General features: G+C 47.6%; 2 protein-coding genes, 1 long non-coding RNA gene and 1 other non-coding gene across 10 annotated transcripts in view; 1 reads left to right on the forward strand and 3 right to left on the reverse strand.

The window, feature by feature from the left end:
• LOC131205949 (uncharacterized) overlaps nt 1–3,383 on the reverse strand; it is a 14,030-nt gene extending 10,647 nt beyond the window's left edge. For all 3 annotated transcript variants that reach the window (XR_009156779.1, XR_009156777.1, XR_009156778.1), the window contains exon 1: nt 3,234–3,383. This is a non-coding gene — a long non-coding RNA (uncharacterized LOC131205949). The remainder of the gene's footprint in view (nt 1–3,233) is intronic.
• Nucleotides 612–684, forward strand: Trnav-cac (transfer RNA valine (anticodon CAC)). The gene has a single exon. It is a non-coding gene; the product is annotated as a tRNA-Val (tRNA).
• A 720-nt stretch (nt 3,384–4,103) lies between the features above and the next one.
• On the reverse strand, nt 4,104–7,840 carry LOC131210221 (E3 ubiquitin-protein ligase RNF25). The gene is made up of 4 exons (XM_058203436.1): nt 7,592–7,840; nt 7,370–7,438; nt 6,553–7,252; nt 4,104–6,473 (listed from the first exon to the last, which is right to left on the reverse strand). Exons 1-4 carry the CDS (start codon nt 7,597–7,599, stop codon nt 5,955–5,957), a joined length of 1,296 nt encoding a protein of 431 aa, XP_058059419.1. The 5' UTR covers nt 7,600–7,840; the 3' UTR covers nt 4,104–5,954.
• Nucleotides 7,841–8,377: 537 nt separating this feature from the next.
• On the reverse strand, nt 8,378–16,718 carry LOC131205619 (mobility group protein 1A-like). Of its 5 annotated transcripts, none has more exons than XM_058197795.1 (4): nt 16,581–16,718; nt 12,103–12,307; nt 11,765–11,870; nt 8,378–9,664 (listed from the first exon to the last, which is right to left on the reverse strand). In XM_058197795.1, exons 2-4 carry the CDS (start codon nt 12,262–12,264, stop codon nt 9,654–9,656), a joined length of 279 nt encoding a protein of 92 aa, XP_058053778.1. In that variant the 5' UTR covers nt 12,265–12,307; nt 16,581–16,718; the 3' UTR covers nt 8,378–9,653. The 5 variants fall into 5 exon arrangements, with proteins under 5 accessions (XP_058053778.1, XP_058053779.1, XP_058053782.1 ...); XM_058197796.1 differs by having other exon boundaries at nt 8,378–9,668; XM_058197799.1 differs by lacking the exon at nt 8,378–9,664 and having other exon boundaries at nt 9,679–11,870; nt 12,115–12,307.
• Between the last annotated feature and the right edge of the window lie 612 nt (nt 16,719–17,330).

Consider the following 17,330-nt stretch of genomic DNA (forward strand, 5'->3'; position numbering starts at 1 on the left):
TGTTCACTAAAACACGTCTACACCGGGCAACTGTTAAACAGGGAATGTCCGGAGCCGACGGCTCGCTTCACGTTTCTCTAGTGATACATAACTATCGGGCCATTCCTATCTTGCTTGGATCACGCGTGCGCGAGCGAGAGCCATCATTTGGCTGGAACTGGCCCCGCGTTAAGCTAGGGAGAGAGAGAGAGAGAGAGAGAGCCGCTGGCACCGGTGCGCCTTGATGCGCGCGGACGGCAGCACGAGTTGGTTTTTTTTTATTACTGCGGGGACACACGATGCGTAACGTAACAAGTTTGACGTTAACGATTAATGCCAAACTGGTGCGGTGCCAAAATGCTGGTATAGCAACAAAATCGGAAAAACAGATAAAAAATTCAGAAATCAATTAATTTATCTTCTATTTCTATTTTCTTGGACCAAAAACACGAACGTAAACACGTTTCACGTTTCGTTTTTATATTTTTGCTGCCACACGAAGCGTAAACGTTTTGCCATTACAAATTAATTTTACGCTAGTTTTCACGCTTCGTGTGTCCCCGCAGTAAGAATATATAATTAAGTATGTTAATGACATTTTAATAAAGCTTTTAGAAGAACTTTATCATTAAGTTTCCGTAGTGTAGTGGTTATCACATCTGCTTCACACGCAGAAGGTCCCCGGTTCGAACCCGGGCGGAAACAAATTTGATTCCTTTTTTATTTATCTCAAAATCAATTATTTTTTCAAATGACAAATGAAACAATAGATCTGATTCTGCATTTAATGGATAGTTTTATTTTCTTCTACAAATGGTTTATAGTATGCAAATTATGTGGAGTGACAGATCTAGAAGCGATTGGTAGCGCATTTCATAGAAGCATTTTAAGGAGTTTCAAGAGATCAAGAATGTGTAATGCTCCTGCTTCCACTTCAGTTTGTACTTCCTTGCTGATGATCGTCGTCCCCCGTGTTGTGTTGTGCATATCTAGTGGTTTGGACCATCCACTGTTTCATTTTCCACATTCACATTCCACAACAGTTAGAGATTTTGAGTGGTGTGTTGGCAGCACGAAGCCATCATCTCGTTCGTTCTGCCGTCCGCATTTTCGTTCCGCGTTCGAGCGCGCGCGTTCGTTGTACTTTACTTGGCTGTACTTGATGTACTTAATGTACTTGTACTTAATGGCTTGTACTTAAATGTACTTAAATGGCATGTGGAATGTACTTAAATGGCACTACGGTGTCTTATGAACCCGCCACGATACGGCACAAACAATCGGTGAACACCAGCAACACCAAGCGCAAACAACAGGAGGATCATTGCATGATCGCGTGTGTTTGCAGACACCGGTACATGTTTTCTTAGCCTTTTGATCCCACGCTTACCAAACTGTCACTTTGCACGGGGGTGATCGTACCCGCTTTTCGGTGCACCCTGCTCATCCGTTAATTGACCTTTTCTTTGCCAGCCAGTGATTCACAGAGAAACTGATAGAGAAGAAAAACTGGTTCGTGGTTCTCATCACCAATTAATCGGTACATTTAACGGAGTAAGGAGGAGGTTTAGTGGAGAATGAAACGAAGCTTTCAGCCACTCTTTAACGTACCCATTACGGGATCGGCTCCAGAATCGGGGGCGGACGCACCAGAACGGGGTCACGAAACCGGCCCCCCAAAGATGAGCGGCTTGATCCGTCGATGAGTTTTGAGAAATGATCATAATTTAGCAAAGGAAACGGACTCAGTCTGCCCGTGAGTTTACCTTTTAAATCGGAAACTCTGGTCCAGCTTCAACCAACGTGTACTCAGTCAGTCATGATTAACGGCCATCACGGATGATGATAGGGGCGCTCATTAAAATCTCGTTAAACCCTTAACGTTAAAACGTTAAAAAAAAATCGAGAACTTCAAGTCCTTCATCCCGGAGGAGCTGCTGATCACGATCCCACCGCAGGCCATCGCCGAGCTGATCGAGAGCATCTTCCGCACGTTCAAGGAGGGCTACGACATCGACACGAAGGAGATCTTGGGCGAGATCGTGAGCAACAGTCTGGAGATGATCTTCCCGGCGTCGCAAAACTATTCGCACAACATTCTGGTGGACATCATGAAGCAGGTCCTGGCGACGCTGCACCTGGCCGACGTAAGCCAGTGGTATTCTGCAGTGCGTGCGAGACCAGTAATTGGGACCACCCCCCGAGGCTCTAGGGGGGCCAGGTGAGCGCTAATCTCTTGTCTGGGTGCGTAACGCAGGTGTGTCGCAGGTGACGCAAGTAACGACGCAGGTAACGAGGCCAGGCAGGGCGACAGGTGAAACGCTCGGCACTGTCATGCGCCCGTGGCGTGCGCCCACGACGCGTTATCTTCCGCGCACCGGTGGCTGTGTCCGCCGTTATCATGGTGGTTGGTGTAAACAAAAATGGTGTTTCTCTCTCTCTCTCTCGATTGTACCCTTTTTTGGTTCACACGCTCCTCCATCCAGAGGGCCAGTAATGGCCAGTTGCCATTGATGGGTGTCCCAGAACCCACTTTCCCGGATTGAAGGATTTTCCCCGACTGGTCAGCGCGGGCACACGCAGATAAGATCCGATTGATCCTTCCAGCCACCAGGCCAGTGATCAGTCCCCTAAAGTGCCGTTTTCCATCCGATTACGCCACGAGGATTTGGCGTGATTTTGCGTGTGCCCCGCGCAAGGGCGCACATCAATCGCGCGCTGTGGAGTGTGCGCTCATCCTTATCTCCCGCCCGGCGGGATGAGTGAGCAGTTTTCGCTGAGTCCGGGTTATTGCGACCCAGAAGTGTGCGCTCCCAATCGGATGGCTCCTCCAAGTGTGGGCTGGGGCGACGTGCACAAAACCGACGGATGCAGGAAATCGGTCGCTGAGGGGAAAAAACATTGGCCCCTTGTTTACGTCGTCTTCCCTGGTGCCCGTGGTGCCGTGCGCAAACACTATCACCGGCAGCGGCAGCGGGCACAAAGCTGCCACAGGATCGGCTGCTTCGTCCCCGTGTGATCGATGGATTGGCCTGCGACGCGTTGGCCATTGTGCGGACGCAAAAGTCGGCCAGGTTGTGCCCGGGGGGCACCGCGAGCGATAAGCCCGGGCCACTTGGCTTGGGTTTAATGGAAACATTATGAGCATCTCAAGATGGTACACTCTAGGATCCAGTGGTGTGGTGTGTAGCGGCATTGGAAATCGTTCCTTGCTTCACCGGTTCGCACACTTGACAACACTTGACAAAAATCACCTTCTGTGCATCTTGCGATGCGATCGCGTAACCCCCACAAAGAACACGGTAAAACAATTACTCAGCACGTTAAATGACCCAGAATGCAAGCGGTGCAAGCAAAACAATCTCCTCAGCACAGACACACTCCGCGATCCACACAACCGTCGGCGATCGTGTACGGCGAAAGACTGGGTGGCCGCTTCGGGCCGAAAGCTCGGCTCGGTCTGCCACCACCGCCGCATCACATCGTTACGAAACCGCGGTGCCCCGCGAACCTGAACCCGTTTTATGAATCATCCGATCGGACGCACGCACGGGAAGGACGTCGTCGTCGTGTGCCTGATGCGTCATGCGCCAGCATTCTTGAAACCGGTGCCGGCCGGGCGGGTGCAACACTGCACTTTGGGTCTTTGGGCATTCCGGTGGAAATTTGGGCGGTTCGATGGCCGAGACGACCGAAGATAAGGGGGTGCGTTTTGTTGAGGGTCACGATCGCTTTCCCTTGCTTACAGTCCTTATTAAGGGTTCTAAGGCGGTGAAACACTGGTTCGACCACGACGCACGTGCTGCCGAGGGCACGGAATTCCAAATATTCAGCACGGTACCTCATCGTCGTTTTGGAAGGGAGTTGATAGCTCGTTCACACAAAATAATGAAATGACGATCATTAAAAGATGATAACATCGTTTGTTTGAGCGATTCTCGATCCCAATGTCCAATGTCCCAATAGCCTTCGTTCTTTCTTTTGAGCAGTAAACGGGTTGGTCTGTTTGGGATGGGACAGGGACAGGACAATGAACTGATGTAACATACATACCCAGCTGTATTATCGTTTGCTATGTATTTACTGTACGGAACAATTAGAGTAACTTTGCTTTGCAGCTCCAATGTTTGGATCGTTTGTTTCGGAATTACACTTATGAAAATTTCTCTGTTTTCTACCGAGTTTTGCTAGGTGAGTTCCCCGCTAGTGAAATGTTAAAGTGTGTGTAGGTGTTTATTATTTTTGTAGTTTAATTTCAGCTGCTGATACTGATATACATTCACGTCCAATTCAATCCGTTTTGGGGTTATTAATTATGACAACTTTTGTTTCGTGTAATTCTATCGTGGCTATTACGACAACTCGTTTTCGGGTGAATAGACGGTCCATTGGTAATGGTAGAAAGTGTGTACTCGTATTGAAGAAGGTTTAATTTTGTTTCCTTTGGGGCAGATCCGATCTTCGATCTGATTAACTACATCCTGGTCTGCGCTCAAACTGTACTGAAATCCACAAGCGAACGATGGGATCCACACGCACCGAGAGGACACCGCTTCCGTCTGAGCATCCGACCGGCTTTCCAACATGGCAACATTCACCAGTCAGGGAGGATGGATAGATTGGCCCACGTTCTGTGACCCAACGAGGAGACGAGTTTGCTATACAACTACAAAAGTTTTCTGAATTTTTGTTTCGGGTCTTTTGCTTTGGCACCCACGATACGCGTTCATTGATGTGTTATGGACAAGAAACATCGATTGTTTGTTAAAAATGTACAGAGATTCGATAGGTAAATATAGAAAAATAGGAAAACTACTGCAAAACATCTCTATTGCACAGGGCGCATCTGCAGCCCATTTCTGTCTCCTTTGAGCTCAACATTATTCCCTTGAACAGTCTTCGCATGCCAACTGAACGCAGTGTTTGGTGTCTGGCAGACAGAAGGGGAGTGCTGCCAGCTTTTAGATTAAAAATAAACAATCGATTCAAAAACCACGCAACCCAGACACGCATCCAATCATCGTGCACACGTTACGACTTTGTACGTCTCGTTCGAACTTAAGATAACTTAATCTACCACTAGAGTAATAACCGAGAAAACCTTCCACTAGGCGACGTTTTTCGCACAGCGCAAAATATACCCTCTTCATAAGCTCTACCTATCGCGATACTAAATCTAACGATCGTTGGGATGAACCCCCCGGGCAGGGAGGAGCAACCGGTAAATAAATTAAAATCTCTCACTCACAGCATTGTTATCCTTGCTTAGTCGAAGCCCGGGTCAGACTACCGGGCTCCGACTAACTACAGCCTGAAGCCAACGCAACGGTGCAAAGTGGAACTGAAGCGGTGAACTGATCGTACCCTCGAGTACCGCTGAGGAAGATCAGCCAGTGCAAGAACGGAAGCATGCAAACCAAAGAAGCGGCCTCCTTCTTCCGGGCTGCTGCCGATGGCGCAGATTGTGGTTCCTTCTGCACCTGACTGTAGCATTGATACGTATCCTCACTCTGCATCGCTTTTCTCTCCTGCCGATGGGAAGTGGAAGTAAATCGAAGCACGAATGGTTCCGCACCATCCTTGGCATTAAAATCGCTCAGCGCAACCGACCATTCCGGCTGCCTTCGAACGAACGCTGACGAATGATCGTCCAGAGAGCTTAGCGTGATCCTCGATCGGTTGGGAAAACTAACACAACCAGCGTCTGCTGTGCTAATGCTGGGCATCATCATCTTAGCGGTATGGGTAACGATTATTGTAGCATTATTCGTAGCATCTACATCACGGACACCGAGGACGAGAAGAAGCGGCTTACGTTTGCAGTGGATTAAATGTTATATCAACAGCAGCGGTCTCATGGCCATGTGGCCATCATCCCGGTGCGGTTGGGGTTGCGCTTGCTGCGATCGCAGATGGTTTGCGGTGAAACAGTGGCGATGCAGTTGCAGCTCATGCCGTTGCAGCAACTCGATTTGTCACCTGGCATCGGAGGTACAGGGAGTGGTTAAGTTCTTCGGTGCCGAGCCACCCGTGGCCGCCGATGACGAGGATGCTCCGCCGCCTCCGGTCGATCCAGCACCGGCGACGGCACCACCGTTCGCTCCCCGTCCACCGTGATGGTGATGGTGGTGATGGCTATGGTATGCATGCCGGGCGTGTCTGTGGTTGTGATGGTGGTTGTTATGGCGACGATTGCGATGCCCACCGCGATGATGCTCAATTTGTGAGCCCGTACATGCCGGATCGCTGCAACCGTAACCGGATTCTTCTTCGGTCCCATTCGCCAGCGCCGGGTTGGAGCTGCCACTCAGAGCGGCAGCGACCGAAGAATGGCGATTGCCACCACCACCTTTGGCACCTTTTGAACCAGATCCCTTGGGAGCGGGCGGCTGCTTTCCTTTTCCCTGTGCTTGCTGCAATGAAGCGCTGCTGTTGCGAAGTGTTTCCACCGGAACAGCGGCCACAGAGGACAGTTCGTTTGTATTCTTCGACACCTGGCGGAATGGAAAATATCACATCACAAATCAAAAGTCTGTCCGATACCTTGACTTGAAACCGGCCACCGTAACTCACCTCCCCGTTTGGTGGTTCCGTTTCGATTGCGATCACGTTGCCCTCGTCAGCGTCCAGATCGATGATACCGCCGCGATTTTTTTGGTGCATAAACAGTCTGGTCATTTGTGCCTGCAGCGACTTCAACTCATCCGTCAGCCGGAACTTGGGTGCATTTTCACGCTCGACCGGCGGCCGACAACCGGCTAGCGGTTCGACCTCCACGTCTATCGGTTCCCGACAGACCGGACACTGCGCCTGGAACGGTTTCGCCTCCTTGCGCTTCCAGATCGGCAGTTTCTCGCGCTCCTCCTCGTAGTTGCGCCGTGACGCGTTAATGTGGCAGGCCAAACAGTGACTGTGCAGATAGTGGTAACATGCCGTCTTCGTGAACTGGTCTCCCTCGAGAAACCCGTACAAACAGATCACACACTGGCCGCTAGGTAAGTTGCTCTCGGTCAGCTGCTCGCGGATGAGATCGATCAGATCGAACACCACCGGTTGGCCGAGCGACTCGCTCAGCTTGTCCTTCACTGCCGCATCGATCAAACCGATGATCCCATCATCCAGCCCACGCGGATTCTTTAGCTTTATGTTCGGGGGCCGCACTTCCGGATAGCCCGGAACCGGCATCACCTGCAGTGTGATGCAAACGTATTGGGAGTTCAGCTCTTCGCCGACCGTCGGAAAGACGGTCGTTTCAATCAACTCCGGAAATCCGCTGTGGGTGGAGCAAATTTCAAGCGAATAAGACCTTGATTCACTGTTGTGCAACAATGGGGGGGAGGGGGGCGTCACGGGACGAATCGATATAAATTCTATTGGGACCCGCACTTACCTAGAGTTTCTCGTAATCTGAACGTCATCCATCAGGATCGCCTCCAGGGACTCCACTTCATCCAGTAGTCTGCGAAATGTAAAACTTTGCGTAAGGAAAAAACTGGACTCGCTGTGTGCCGTTGTTGCGCCCATTTGATTTGGAAAAGGATCCAAATAGAAACCCGCATGGCAAACCAGGAGTAGGGTGGCCCGAGACACACGCAAAATGACCCGTACTTACGCATCCATGGTTCCTGCTCGATTTCTTTCCGTGTCCGCCTTTGTTGCGTTTTATTATCGGTGCCAAAAAACGGGCTCGTTTCGCGACAACAGGCGGAAAATGTCCTCGGAAACTGCACTCCGTATACACACAAGCACCCACACACTCGCGCGAACTAAAAGTGCAAGGATCGCAGAGCAAGCAGCACCAAACGAGCCCCCGCCGCCGGGAGAGCAGAAAAATCAATTTTTCACTCTTCCGTCGCTCGCCGCACGCTTCCCTTGTTCCACGTTCCCACGAGCGGTTCGTCCTGCTAGGTATCCTTGCTTGGGAGCGACGAAGTGTGTACGAGGGGAAGGACCTTAAACCGCAGCCAAAACGAGGGAGAGAATCGGTCGGCTGAGAAGTAGCGAACGAAAACACAACGACGATCTGACGGCCGAACGGCGAAACGTCACAATCTGAGCAACCACGCGGGCGCAGGGTCACCTACGGAACCGTAGCTGAGCTACACGCCTTCGCTATCGTTATCGTTCGCCTTGAAATATTTCACCCTTGAAAGATATCCTGTTTAAAATCAAACTTCATTCCTTTATTAACGGCTTTATTCGCTCTACTAATATCAGCCGGGGAAACAGTTGCTCAAACGATCCCTGAAAGCAAAAGCGGGACCAAAATGCGACCCACATTAACCTTCGGACCTTCTGACCACAGGATAATTTACCGACCAACAAAAATCATTGCTTCATCAGCGGACCCTCGGCAGGGGTATAAGAAAACTCACAAATGCACAACATAGTAGGTCCCAGTTGTTTTATATTCCTTACTTTGTCACAAATTTTATTGTTTATTTACTCTCTCGGGTTTATTTGCTTCTTTTGCTCCACTGAAGTTGTTTGTTGTCCAAATTGATCCGAAAAATGGAGGAAAAGAAAGGATCATCGATCTCGTAACTGGTACACGGAGGATGTACACGCGCACGTAAAGCACACACACTACTAAATGGCATTTGGGTGTGATTGGGAGGTGTGTTGTGTTTGTATGGGTGTGTGTTTGGATGTGTGTCTCGTTGCCGGCAATTCACAATCTCAGATGGCGGTGGCAACGCGCACTTTGAAGCCTCGGCATCCTTCGTTTACACTTAAACTGGTTACATCTCGTTTCTGTTTTTGTTATTTTCGTCTCTGGCTGCTCTGTGGCGCTAACTAATATGCTCGGGGAACGATTTCCTATGCGTTCTAAAGAAAAAAAAACAAGAAAAAACAAACACGCGCACACGGTTGTGCACTTTTGTTTTCCCTTTGTCCTGGCGCCCTCCTGCTGAATGATGTTCGCTTCTGCCCTGATCCTGTGCCCTGCTATTTTGTTGTGTACTAACCCATTTTTCCTCGCTACTCTAGCAACAAATGTCAGCTTCTCTAACCCTTTTCGTTTTTGTTTGTTGTAACCCTAACACTAGAGGTGATAGTGAGAAAAACAGGGTGTGGATGAAAGTAGTAAATGTGTCCATCATGTGTCATCCTAGGAAAAGTGAGGATACTGTGTGTCCTGAGTGTGGACAAGACCGTGTGGTGTGTGGTGTGTTGTGTGTGGCACTGGTGATTAATGTTTCTGTCGTGTATGTGTGTTTGGGAACATATTTGAATGTACGGAAAGGTGTTATTTACTCAATCTTTTCACTCACCTAGTTACACCCCACTATCCTCCCACCCCACCCCTTTGTATCTTATCCTGAACTAACTTCTAAGAATAATATTTTTGTGTTTTTTTTGTATGATTTCCATTTTCAGTAGATTAGTCACTCTTACACAACTGTCCTTTTAAAATAGAAAGTTTGCAGTACATGTTACAGTCAGTAAAAAAAAAGAAAGAATTTACTTCTTTCGATTCAACTCCCCCGAATAGCCCCCCCTCCCTCTCCTTCTCTTCCCCTCCGACATCAGCTCCTCCTCCTGCTCTCACAACACACCACAACCGGCGCCTCCTTTTCCCGTTCTCCTCCTTCTCGTTTGTCATTCTCTCTTCTCGTGTGAGTGTGTGCTCTCTCTCGCTCTCTCTCTCTACTTTATTCAAACGCTACTATTTAATCACGACCTGCCTTGAAAAAGAAACGAAAAAACACGAAAATAAGCGAGAACATTTGGCAAAAGTTTAGTATTTGAGAAAAAGTGGCGAAAAGGGATTATTATTTATCGAAAATAGAAAAACAACGGGAAAAATAAAAAGTAAAAGGTCAAAATCAAAACAAAAGGAGGAAAACGTCGGGAGAGAGATGCCTGTACTGGTAGGTGGAGAGCGTTCTATTGTTTTTGTTTGTTCTTTTTTAGAAAAAAAATGCTTGCAAATAGTTCTAGAGGCTCGTACATTTTTGTTGTTTTTTTTTACTGTCGGTTTGTTAGTTTTGCTTGGTTTTATTGCGCTACTTTGGAGGAATAGAGGGTTGGCGTTATTTTTTCGTATTGTGGTCTTCAAGTGGTGGTCTGATTTTGTTGTTGACCCTTAGCGGGTGGTTGTGGTGTTGTTGGTTTGCTTCACTCATTCTCACACTTCACACGTGTGTAAAGGGACATGAGTCGCATCTTCGGGATGTCGTGTAAGTGTATGTGTGTATGTGTGTAAGGTGTCGCGTTTACTGTCAAAGCCATAGAAAACCAAAGCAATAACATGCACAACATTCAGTCATCCTTTCCATTCAGGAGGAATGAAGAAGTGAAGCTCACCTTCACCAGTGAAAAAGTCAAGAGACAAACAAAACAACAAAATCCTCGCCAAATTATCATACGGACGACACCACAATAAGGGTGGATTGGGAGCAATGATCCGCTCAATCCTTTTTCGATGGACAATCCGCCATAGATTGTCTGTCTCCGTAAGAGTTGTTGCTTTGTCTGCTCTTCTTTCGAAACACGATGGTTGAACGATTTTCGCATGGTTCTGCTCTGTTTGGACAGTTGAAAAATAAAACCGACCACGCAAACACGAAATATACAAACATACACAAACATCTCGTTTAAGAATGGGATTCGTAAAAGTTCGTGATAAAATAAGATCTTCGACTACTGAAGATCAAATGCGCATTGTGCAGGCGTTTACTCCAAAGGAAAGGTGCACGAATGCAGTTTCGATGTGCATTCTCGCGACACGACTTCCGGAGCGATGGGTCCCGATATCTTTCTACTACTGTTGAGAACACAGCAGAGAGTGGAAAGAATATCGCGTCTTCGCAGTGTTTCGCAGTAGCAATAGGTCCAACGGAGCAGACGTTTTAGGGGAAGAGATTAGAGTGGTTAGAAGGCTGGACAATTATATATGCTCGAAGAGATTTTTAGTAGCGTGATATTAATTGCAGGAGGAGTCGCCCTAACCATCTTCTTGGCCCGGACCACCTCCCTCGCCCGAGAGGTGTGTATCGGGAGGGAGTGTGCGTCAAATTTCGCTTACCGCACCTCGCACAACAAACACAACAAATTTTCCATATACCATGTACCGGATGGTTCAAACGAACCATCGTGCGTCATATATCCACATTCGCCCAATATCTTCGCGTCTGACTGACCCCTCCCCATCCCTGGAGAAAATCTGAATCTGCCCGCAAATGTGTCTTCGTCTGACCGCTGAAAAATTATAAACTTTGTAGAAAGAGGAAATTGATTTGGGTTTTCTTCCCAAAGGTTGTCGCTCACTTCCCATAAAACATGCTTCTGACCTGGTTTTTGTTGGTTTTTCAATAGGTAAAACTCTATTTTCTATTCTTTGTCTTTTTTTTTCTTCATTTCAATTTGTGTAAAGTGGCGTGGTGGCGATGGTGGGTGGTGGTATTTGGTTAGTTGATGTTGGTAAAAGCCGTTGTTTGTTTTCGTTGTTAGATGGTTTCTAGAAAGGACGGCGCGCGGGTGGAATGAAGGGGGAGAGCAAATGGTTCAGAAAACGTGGCACTAAGTTGTCGAAAGTACATAAAAGTAGTGTGTGGGTGGTGGTGGTGGTGGTGGTTGTAGTTGTAGTGGTTGGGTGTACTTTTTGTGTGTGAGAGAGATGCTGTGATTTGTTGCTGAAGTAAGGCCCCGAACATTTACACAATAAATTAAAAGTAATTATTTTAAGGTTAGTGATTAGTTCAGTCGCTCTCATCTCCAGACTCGTCATCCTCATCCTCCGAATCCTTCTTTTTGCTCTTTTTCGTCACTTTCTTCGCACCTTTCTTTTTCTTCGTGACGACGTCCTTGCTGCCACCGTTTCGCTCAAAGTCCTGCATCTGTTTGTTGTACTCATCCTTCATCTTGGCGGCTTTGTACTCCCATTCCTGCAATAGACAATAGCGCAGCACCAAACAAACAAGACAGAAAAGTTAGTCGATGATCGTCGACGAGTTCAAAATCGCAGATGTGTAGAATAGAGAGGATGTGTATGTGTAGAATGTGTAGGATAGAAAAGAAGGAAGCACCAACATATCGCGTGGCAAATTAAAAAGGTTAAAAAGGTTAAAAAAGTTAAAATTAAGTTTAAAAAAATAATAATATTGGCACATCACTTACGGCAATACTTACGCTCTTGTCCTTCATTCCGCGCCACAGCTCACCGCCCTTCTTGGCGATCTCTGTCACTTTAATTCCGGGGTTTTCCTTCTTGATCTGTTCGCGGGCAGAATTCAGCCACAGCATGTACGCGGACAGAGGACGCTTCGGTTTCTCGGCCATTGCTGGTTGTTCGATTGATTATTCTTGATTTGACACACAAATTCTGAAAAACAAACCAATCAAAAATTACAAAAAATTAGTCTTCCTCAATCACAATATACTAACTATATTTAAAACTAAATAACACCAAAAAATACCGATTTGTCAGTGAGAAATAGTTTTCTAAATTGAAAATCATTCAAGTGTTGTCTTATTTGGATAAATTTTATTATTGACTAATGTTGTCCACAAACGCTTAGCTTGGTCAATCCTTGGACAATAGCGAGTTGATATGAATTATTCTGATATAAAAGCTTGTTTAAGGGTTGAGAGCAAAAGCAGAATTTTTAAAATCCGACCGAGGCGCGTCGTAAGCGTATTATCTCCGGTACAGTATTGGACACTGGGAGAGAAAAATGCTACTTGAAACGGCCAATGAGGAGAAAATATCATGAGTCGATGACGTCGATGGTATCTCATATTGCTGATGTGTCGTTCCGATTGGAGCGCGTCCATCGCGCCTTGTCACCTTGTCTTCCCCCCCACGGAGACCAGAAGCAACAGAAGCCGGAGACGACGCGCGAAAGGAGCAAAACACGCATGAACACAACCAAGAGCCGAAGAACACTTAACCTCGTCATCGAGCGAGACACAGCACTGGGCACAGCAAATAAGAAAGCCAGCAAAAGACGACGGCATGGCATGCTAAGGCTGGCAGCGGCTCTCTCTCTTCGAATATATGCTGATGCCCATTAAACCGTGCCGCTCTGCCTGCCTGCCTACTGTTACTTGGCCGCCTGATGCTGTGTTTTCTTCCTCACTGAACTCCCCATCGAGACGCGTTAAAAAGATGATGCGACGCGCACACGCAGCTGCCGACGTTCACCTCTATAAACGGTTGGCCTTTTTTCTTATTTGCCTCTCTCGAAAGCACGCCATTATCTCACAAAGCAAAAGCAAATCCGTTCTTGGACCGGGCCCGGACTCGTAAGCTGAGACGATGAGCTACACTGATGAACGCCGAAGAGACGCGCGTTCAACGACGAAAATGGTTGAGAAGAGTTCTTTTGCTCCTTTCCATAATTTACAATACGATTCCGGTACGGAGTAGTCGAGACATTCATATCTAAGGAGCCTGACTCGCGCGGTACGAAGTGAGTGTTACAACAGCAGACTCAAAGCGAAAAATGCGCGCGCTTTTTCTCTAACCGCGAGGAGGCCACGCAACTATAGAGCGTAACACAAATGATAGCATATAAGTTTACGCGTTAAAGGGCAACCCTACGTTTTACTACAAATTTTTAACGAAAAGCAGCGAAAAATAAAAGAGCTGTCTGCATAATTACATTTGTAAATCAACATTGTCCGACAAACGGAAAGTTGAATAATACTGCCTTTCTTTCCGTATCGACGCCTTCTGTAGCGACACTCACAAGGCGTACGACAAAATGGACGACGCGGCAGTTTGAACGCGCGCTCAAACAGACGCCGTTGTACGCGCCACACTCCCGGTACAATGCTGTTTAAACATAGATCGTCACTAACTGTACGATTCGGAAAAATTCATTGCAGTTAATGGACGATCAAGAATCTAGTTTACTTTGACCTCTTTCGAAAACCAAATTGCTTTAACATCCGGTATATTTCAAGCGAGGCGTTACGACGGCGCAGGTTTCGAAGCGTTACTTCCCTCGGTTTCAGAGCATTATTATCACTGCGCGTGTTTCGCAGCCGCTGCTGGTACGTGGCAGTGTATTGGTGAGACTCCGTGGAATGGGTGCTCTCGTACGCGTGCTTTGCCGATGGACGGCAAACGGCACGCAAAGAAGACCGCCACAGGTCTCACGCACGTTCTACGCCTCTTGGATTGGCCGTTACAGAATTGGCTCGCGCTCTTTTACCGAAGCATTTGTCGCACAAGGGAAAGTATAATCGACAATCGATTAAATGTGTAGCTAAAAAGCATCAAATTCAGCACGGAAAAATGCACTGCAAAAAGCGCTCCCCAGCCATGAGACAATTTTTTCAAACAGCTACATCATTTTTGATGACGCGCGAGGACCAAGCAAGCTTGACCGCTATTTTCAGCGTTACCAACGCCGACCACGACAGGGGCGATGCACGGATGAAAAACTCGCTTGATGGTTTTCGATTAATTACAAAAAATGATTTTTTCGTTCCTTCAAATGGGTAGAGTAGAATTGGTGGTCAGTAAATACCACTTCTGTGCGCTTCAAATATTTCACTAGAGGCCGTGTGGTTCGTTTAGCAGCCCGAGAGAAATCACACACACACACTTGTACATTTTTCAAATCCAAAAACCCAGCAACGCATACCACTACCGCACCGTTTCGTCACCGGTCGAGAGTTTGCCGCACTTTTTCAAATTTTAATTCGATTTTATGGAAAATCTACGCTTCGGTGCTTTCCGCTGTCGATTAGAATTTCATCACCGGAAATCAAAGATGGAGACACTTACTTTTGTCTTACAAACAGCCACCAATTACTCTGGACGAAACACAACCAGCCCGAACAACGCTCCTCACAGTAACTGAATACTTCCAACGTAGCCAAACGTTCTTAGCCCGTGGACGATGGTCCAACGGTTGCTTCGCCCAGCTATAGCTGCACACCCGTGCAAAGGGGCAAAGCGCGCGCGATGAGTTCCCCTAGCCACAACGTTTCTCGCACGCACACCGTCGCACGTACGTCCTGTGCCATGAGTTGCGCGAAAGAACAGTACCAGGTTTCGCCGTACGCTTCAACACAAACGTACAAGGGTTTCAAGGGTTGAAGGCGAAGGAAAAAAAAGGTTCAATCAGGAGTGCTCTTGGCCTGATGTATATGCCGCCTGCTGCCGTGCGGTTTTGTATGCTGGGTTGGTTAAGCATCGGTTTTGTGCTGTGTCCCGTTCGTCGAATGGCGTTGTTCTCTCGTTCGGTAAACGGCGCCTCTTCTATCGAGTGGTACAGCCTCGCGCGCCGGGCAATATTGTTGGGAAGCATTTTCACAGAAGGTGAAACAACATTTAAGCAAATAACTCCCACGAGTATGGTAGGATTCAGGAAGAATTGGGGAATAGGATAAGGTTAAATAAAAACTATCGGAAGTAGTAAAACTATTTATTATAACATAAAGATATGGGCTAAAAGGTTGTTAAGATTTTATGAATATAGCATACAGTCAGAATATAGCATACAAACGGACACAAATACAAAATACTTACGCTTCGGACGTTTATTTAATACAATGAAAATATGTTTGGTTAGACTTCATTTAATGTTTTAAAAATCATTCCTCAAGAAATTCGCGGCCATGATAACCGATTTCCGACGCCAAATTCAAAATCATAGCGACTCTTTGCTGCGGCCCAGACACAGCCTACTCGCTTCTCGGTAACGCTGGCCCGTACCACAGCCCCTTGTTACATACATGATGTTGTATGCGAAGCATCGTTGGGTTTCGCCTCCCATCACGCATCAAGCTGCTGGCCGGTGGTGTTTGAATCAACCCGGACGCACACAAAGAAGACGCGGCCCGTGGCACCGCAAAGCGATAATAGCCAGACCCGTCGTTCCGGACCGGGGCACTCACCTATACAGCGCCCTGCGTGACTCGGCTCGAAGCAACTAGCGCCCTCCCTTATCGCATCGGTGGTGAGTGGCCTACTTCAATGAAAAATTCAACCCATAGCGCTGAATGTCGCCTCGGCCCATAGAAAGATGGACGAACGGTGTTCTCATGTAGGCGACCGTACCGAAGCCAATATATGGGAAAAATATTTTGGCGCGAAACGGGTCAATTTCGTTAATTTTCCACCGCACCCCACGGGGTATCGATGCCATTCGATGCGCGGTGCAAAAATAGGACGATTGTGGAAGAAACTTCGCCCCTCCGACGCCATTGGTAGTGGAAAATTATTTTTCAAAGTTCCGCCCATATTTAATGCGAGCGCCCCAGTGTTGGAAGCCATACTGCGCTTCAACGTCTCTCAGCCATTTTGGCTTTCGGGGATTTTTTCTGTACGACCGAAAATAGCGTACCGACGCAATATGCATCGTGGTGGGTGCAAAAATCATTCAACCAACCGACTTCATCCACGGTTACCCGATCGGCGGGCGTCCGACGCGGAAAAGTGACGATTTCGGCGGCCACCGCGGCGGCCATACATTTCCAATATGTCGCCATAGAAGATTTTCTGAGCGAACCCACGCCAGCGAAGCGTTCGGAAATCGGGCATTTTTCCCCAGTAAACCACCACAGATTTTAGCGGTCAGCGCGAAAAATACTCTTTGAACAGTGTCACCATAAGTCATAGAACTGGATTTTGGACTCACCCGAGCAAGTTCCTGGAGAAATCGGCTGCACAAAATGCACTAATTTATGACCACTTTTTTCCTATGGACAGGAGAACACTTACTTCGAACCGAACTGAACTGCTCGAGCACTTCGAATACCGAGCCAAAGGGAAAGCTTTGTCTCTATGCCCGAGCACCGTGCGCTGTGCTGCCGTGCCGGCCGCAGTGTGCGTGATGCTCGTTCGTTCGACGCGCACCGCACTCACACTCCGGCACCCGCTACGCGAGCACGAGAGGCCGGGAGCTTTCGAGAGCGGCTTCGCCAGTGTGCGTGCCGTGGCCGTGTTGTCAAACACGGGACTGACGGTTGTTGGTTGTTGCAGCCGGCTTAATTTATGCTATTTAATGTTAAGTTGTTTTTCTACCTTTAATTTTTTTTTATTTATATTTTCATATTACACTCGTTTTTAACCATTTCATAACGGCTTTATTCTATTTTTGGATTAACCTAACTGAAACTGCCTAAGTTTAGAAGCGACGACGCGACCGCTTCAAGCGTAACGTTCCTGAAAAAGGGACCCGCTGCGAGTGGAATTTTGTCGGCTATTTTTTCTTCCTCTAATAGGTTCGCAGCGCGACCGTAATGGGAAATCTAGAACCCGGTCCGCATGCAATCTCTGATCCCTCGGTGCCCGGTTTCGAGTTGCTTTGCCTTTTACCCTGCACCAAAACCCGAACCAACCCAATTCTATGTCCTCGGTGTGTCCTATGCTGGGAAACTGTTTTCCT

This window comes from Anopheles bellator, chromosome 1 (genome assembly GCF_943735745.2).
Source record: "Anopheles bellator chromosome 1, idAnoBellAS_SP24_06.2, whole genome shotgun sequence".
NCBI lineage: Eukaryota > Metazoa > Arthropoda > Insecta > Diptera > Culicidae > Anopheles > Anopheles bellator.

Excerpts from the sequence above, each read along its gene's own strand:
- LOC131205619 (XM_058197797.1), bottom strand. The coding sequence starts at position 12,264 with ATGGCCGAGAAACCGAAGCGTCCTCTGTCCGCGTACATGCTGTGGCTG. Across the intron at positions 11,871-12,102 it reads ACAAGAGCGTAAGTATTGCC|GAATGGGAGTACAAAGCCGC; the intron begins GTAAGTGATGTG and ends TGTCTATTGCAG.
- LOC131210221 (XM_058203436.1), bottom strand. Across the intron at positions 7,253-7,369 it reads CAGATTACGAGAAACTCTAG|CGGATTTCCGGAGTTGATTG; the intron begins GTAAGTGCGGGT and ends CTCCACCCACAG. Across the intron at positions 6,474-6,552 it reads CGGAACCACCAAACGGGGAG|GTGTCGAAGAATACAAACGA; the intron begins GTGAGTTACGGT and ends CCATTCCGCCAG.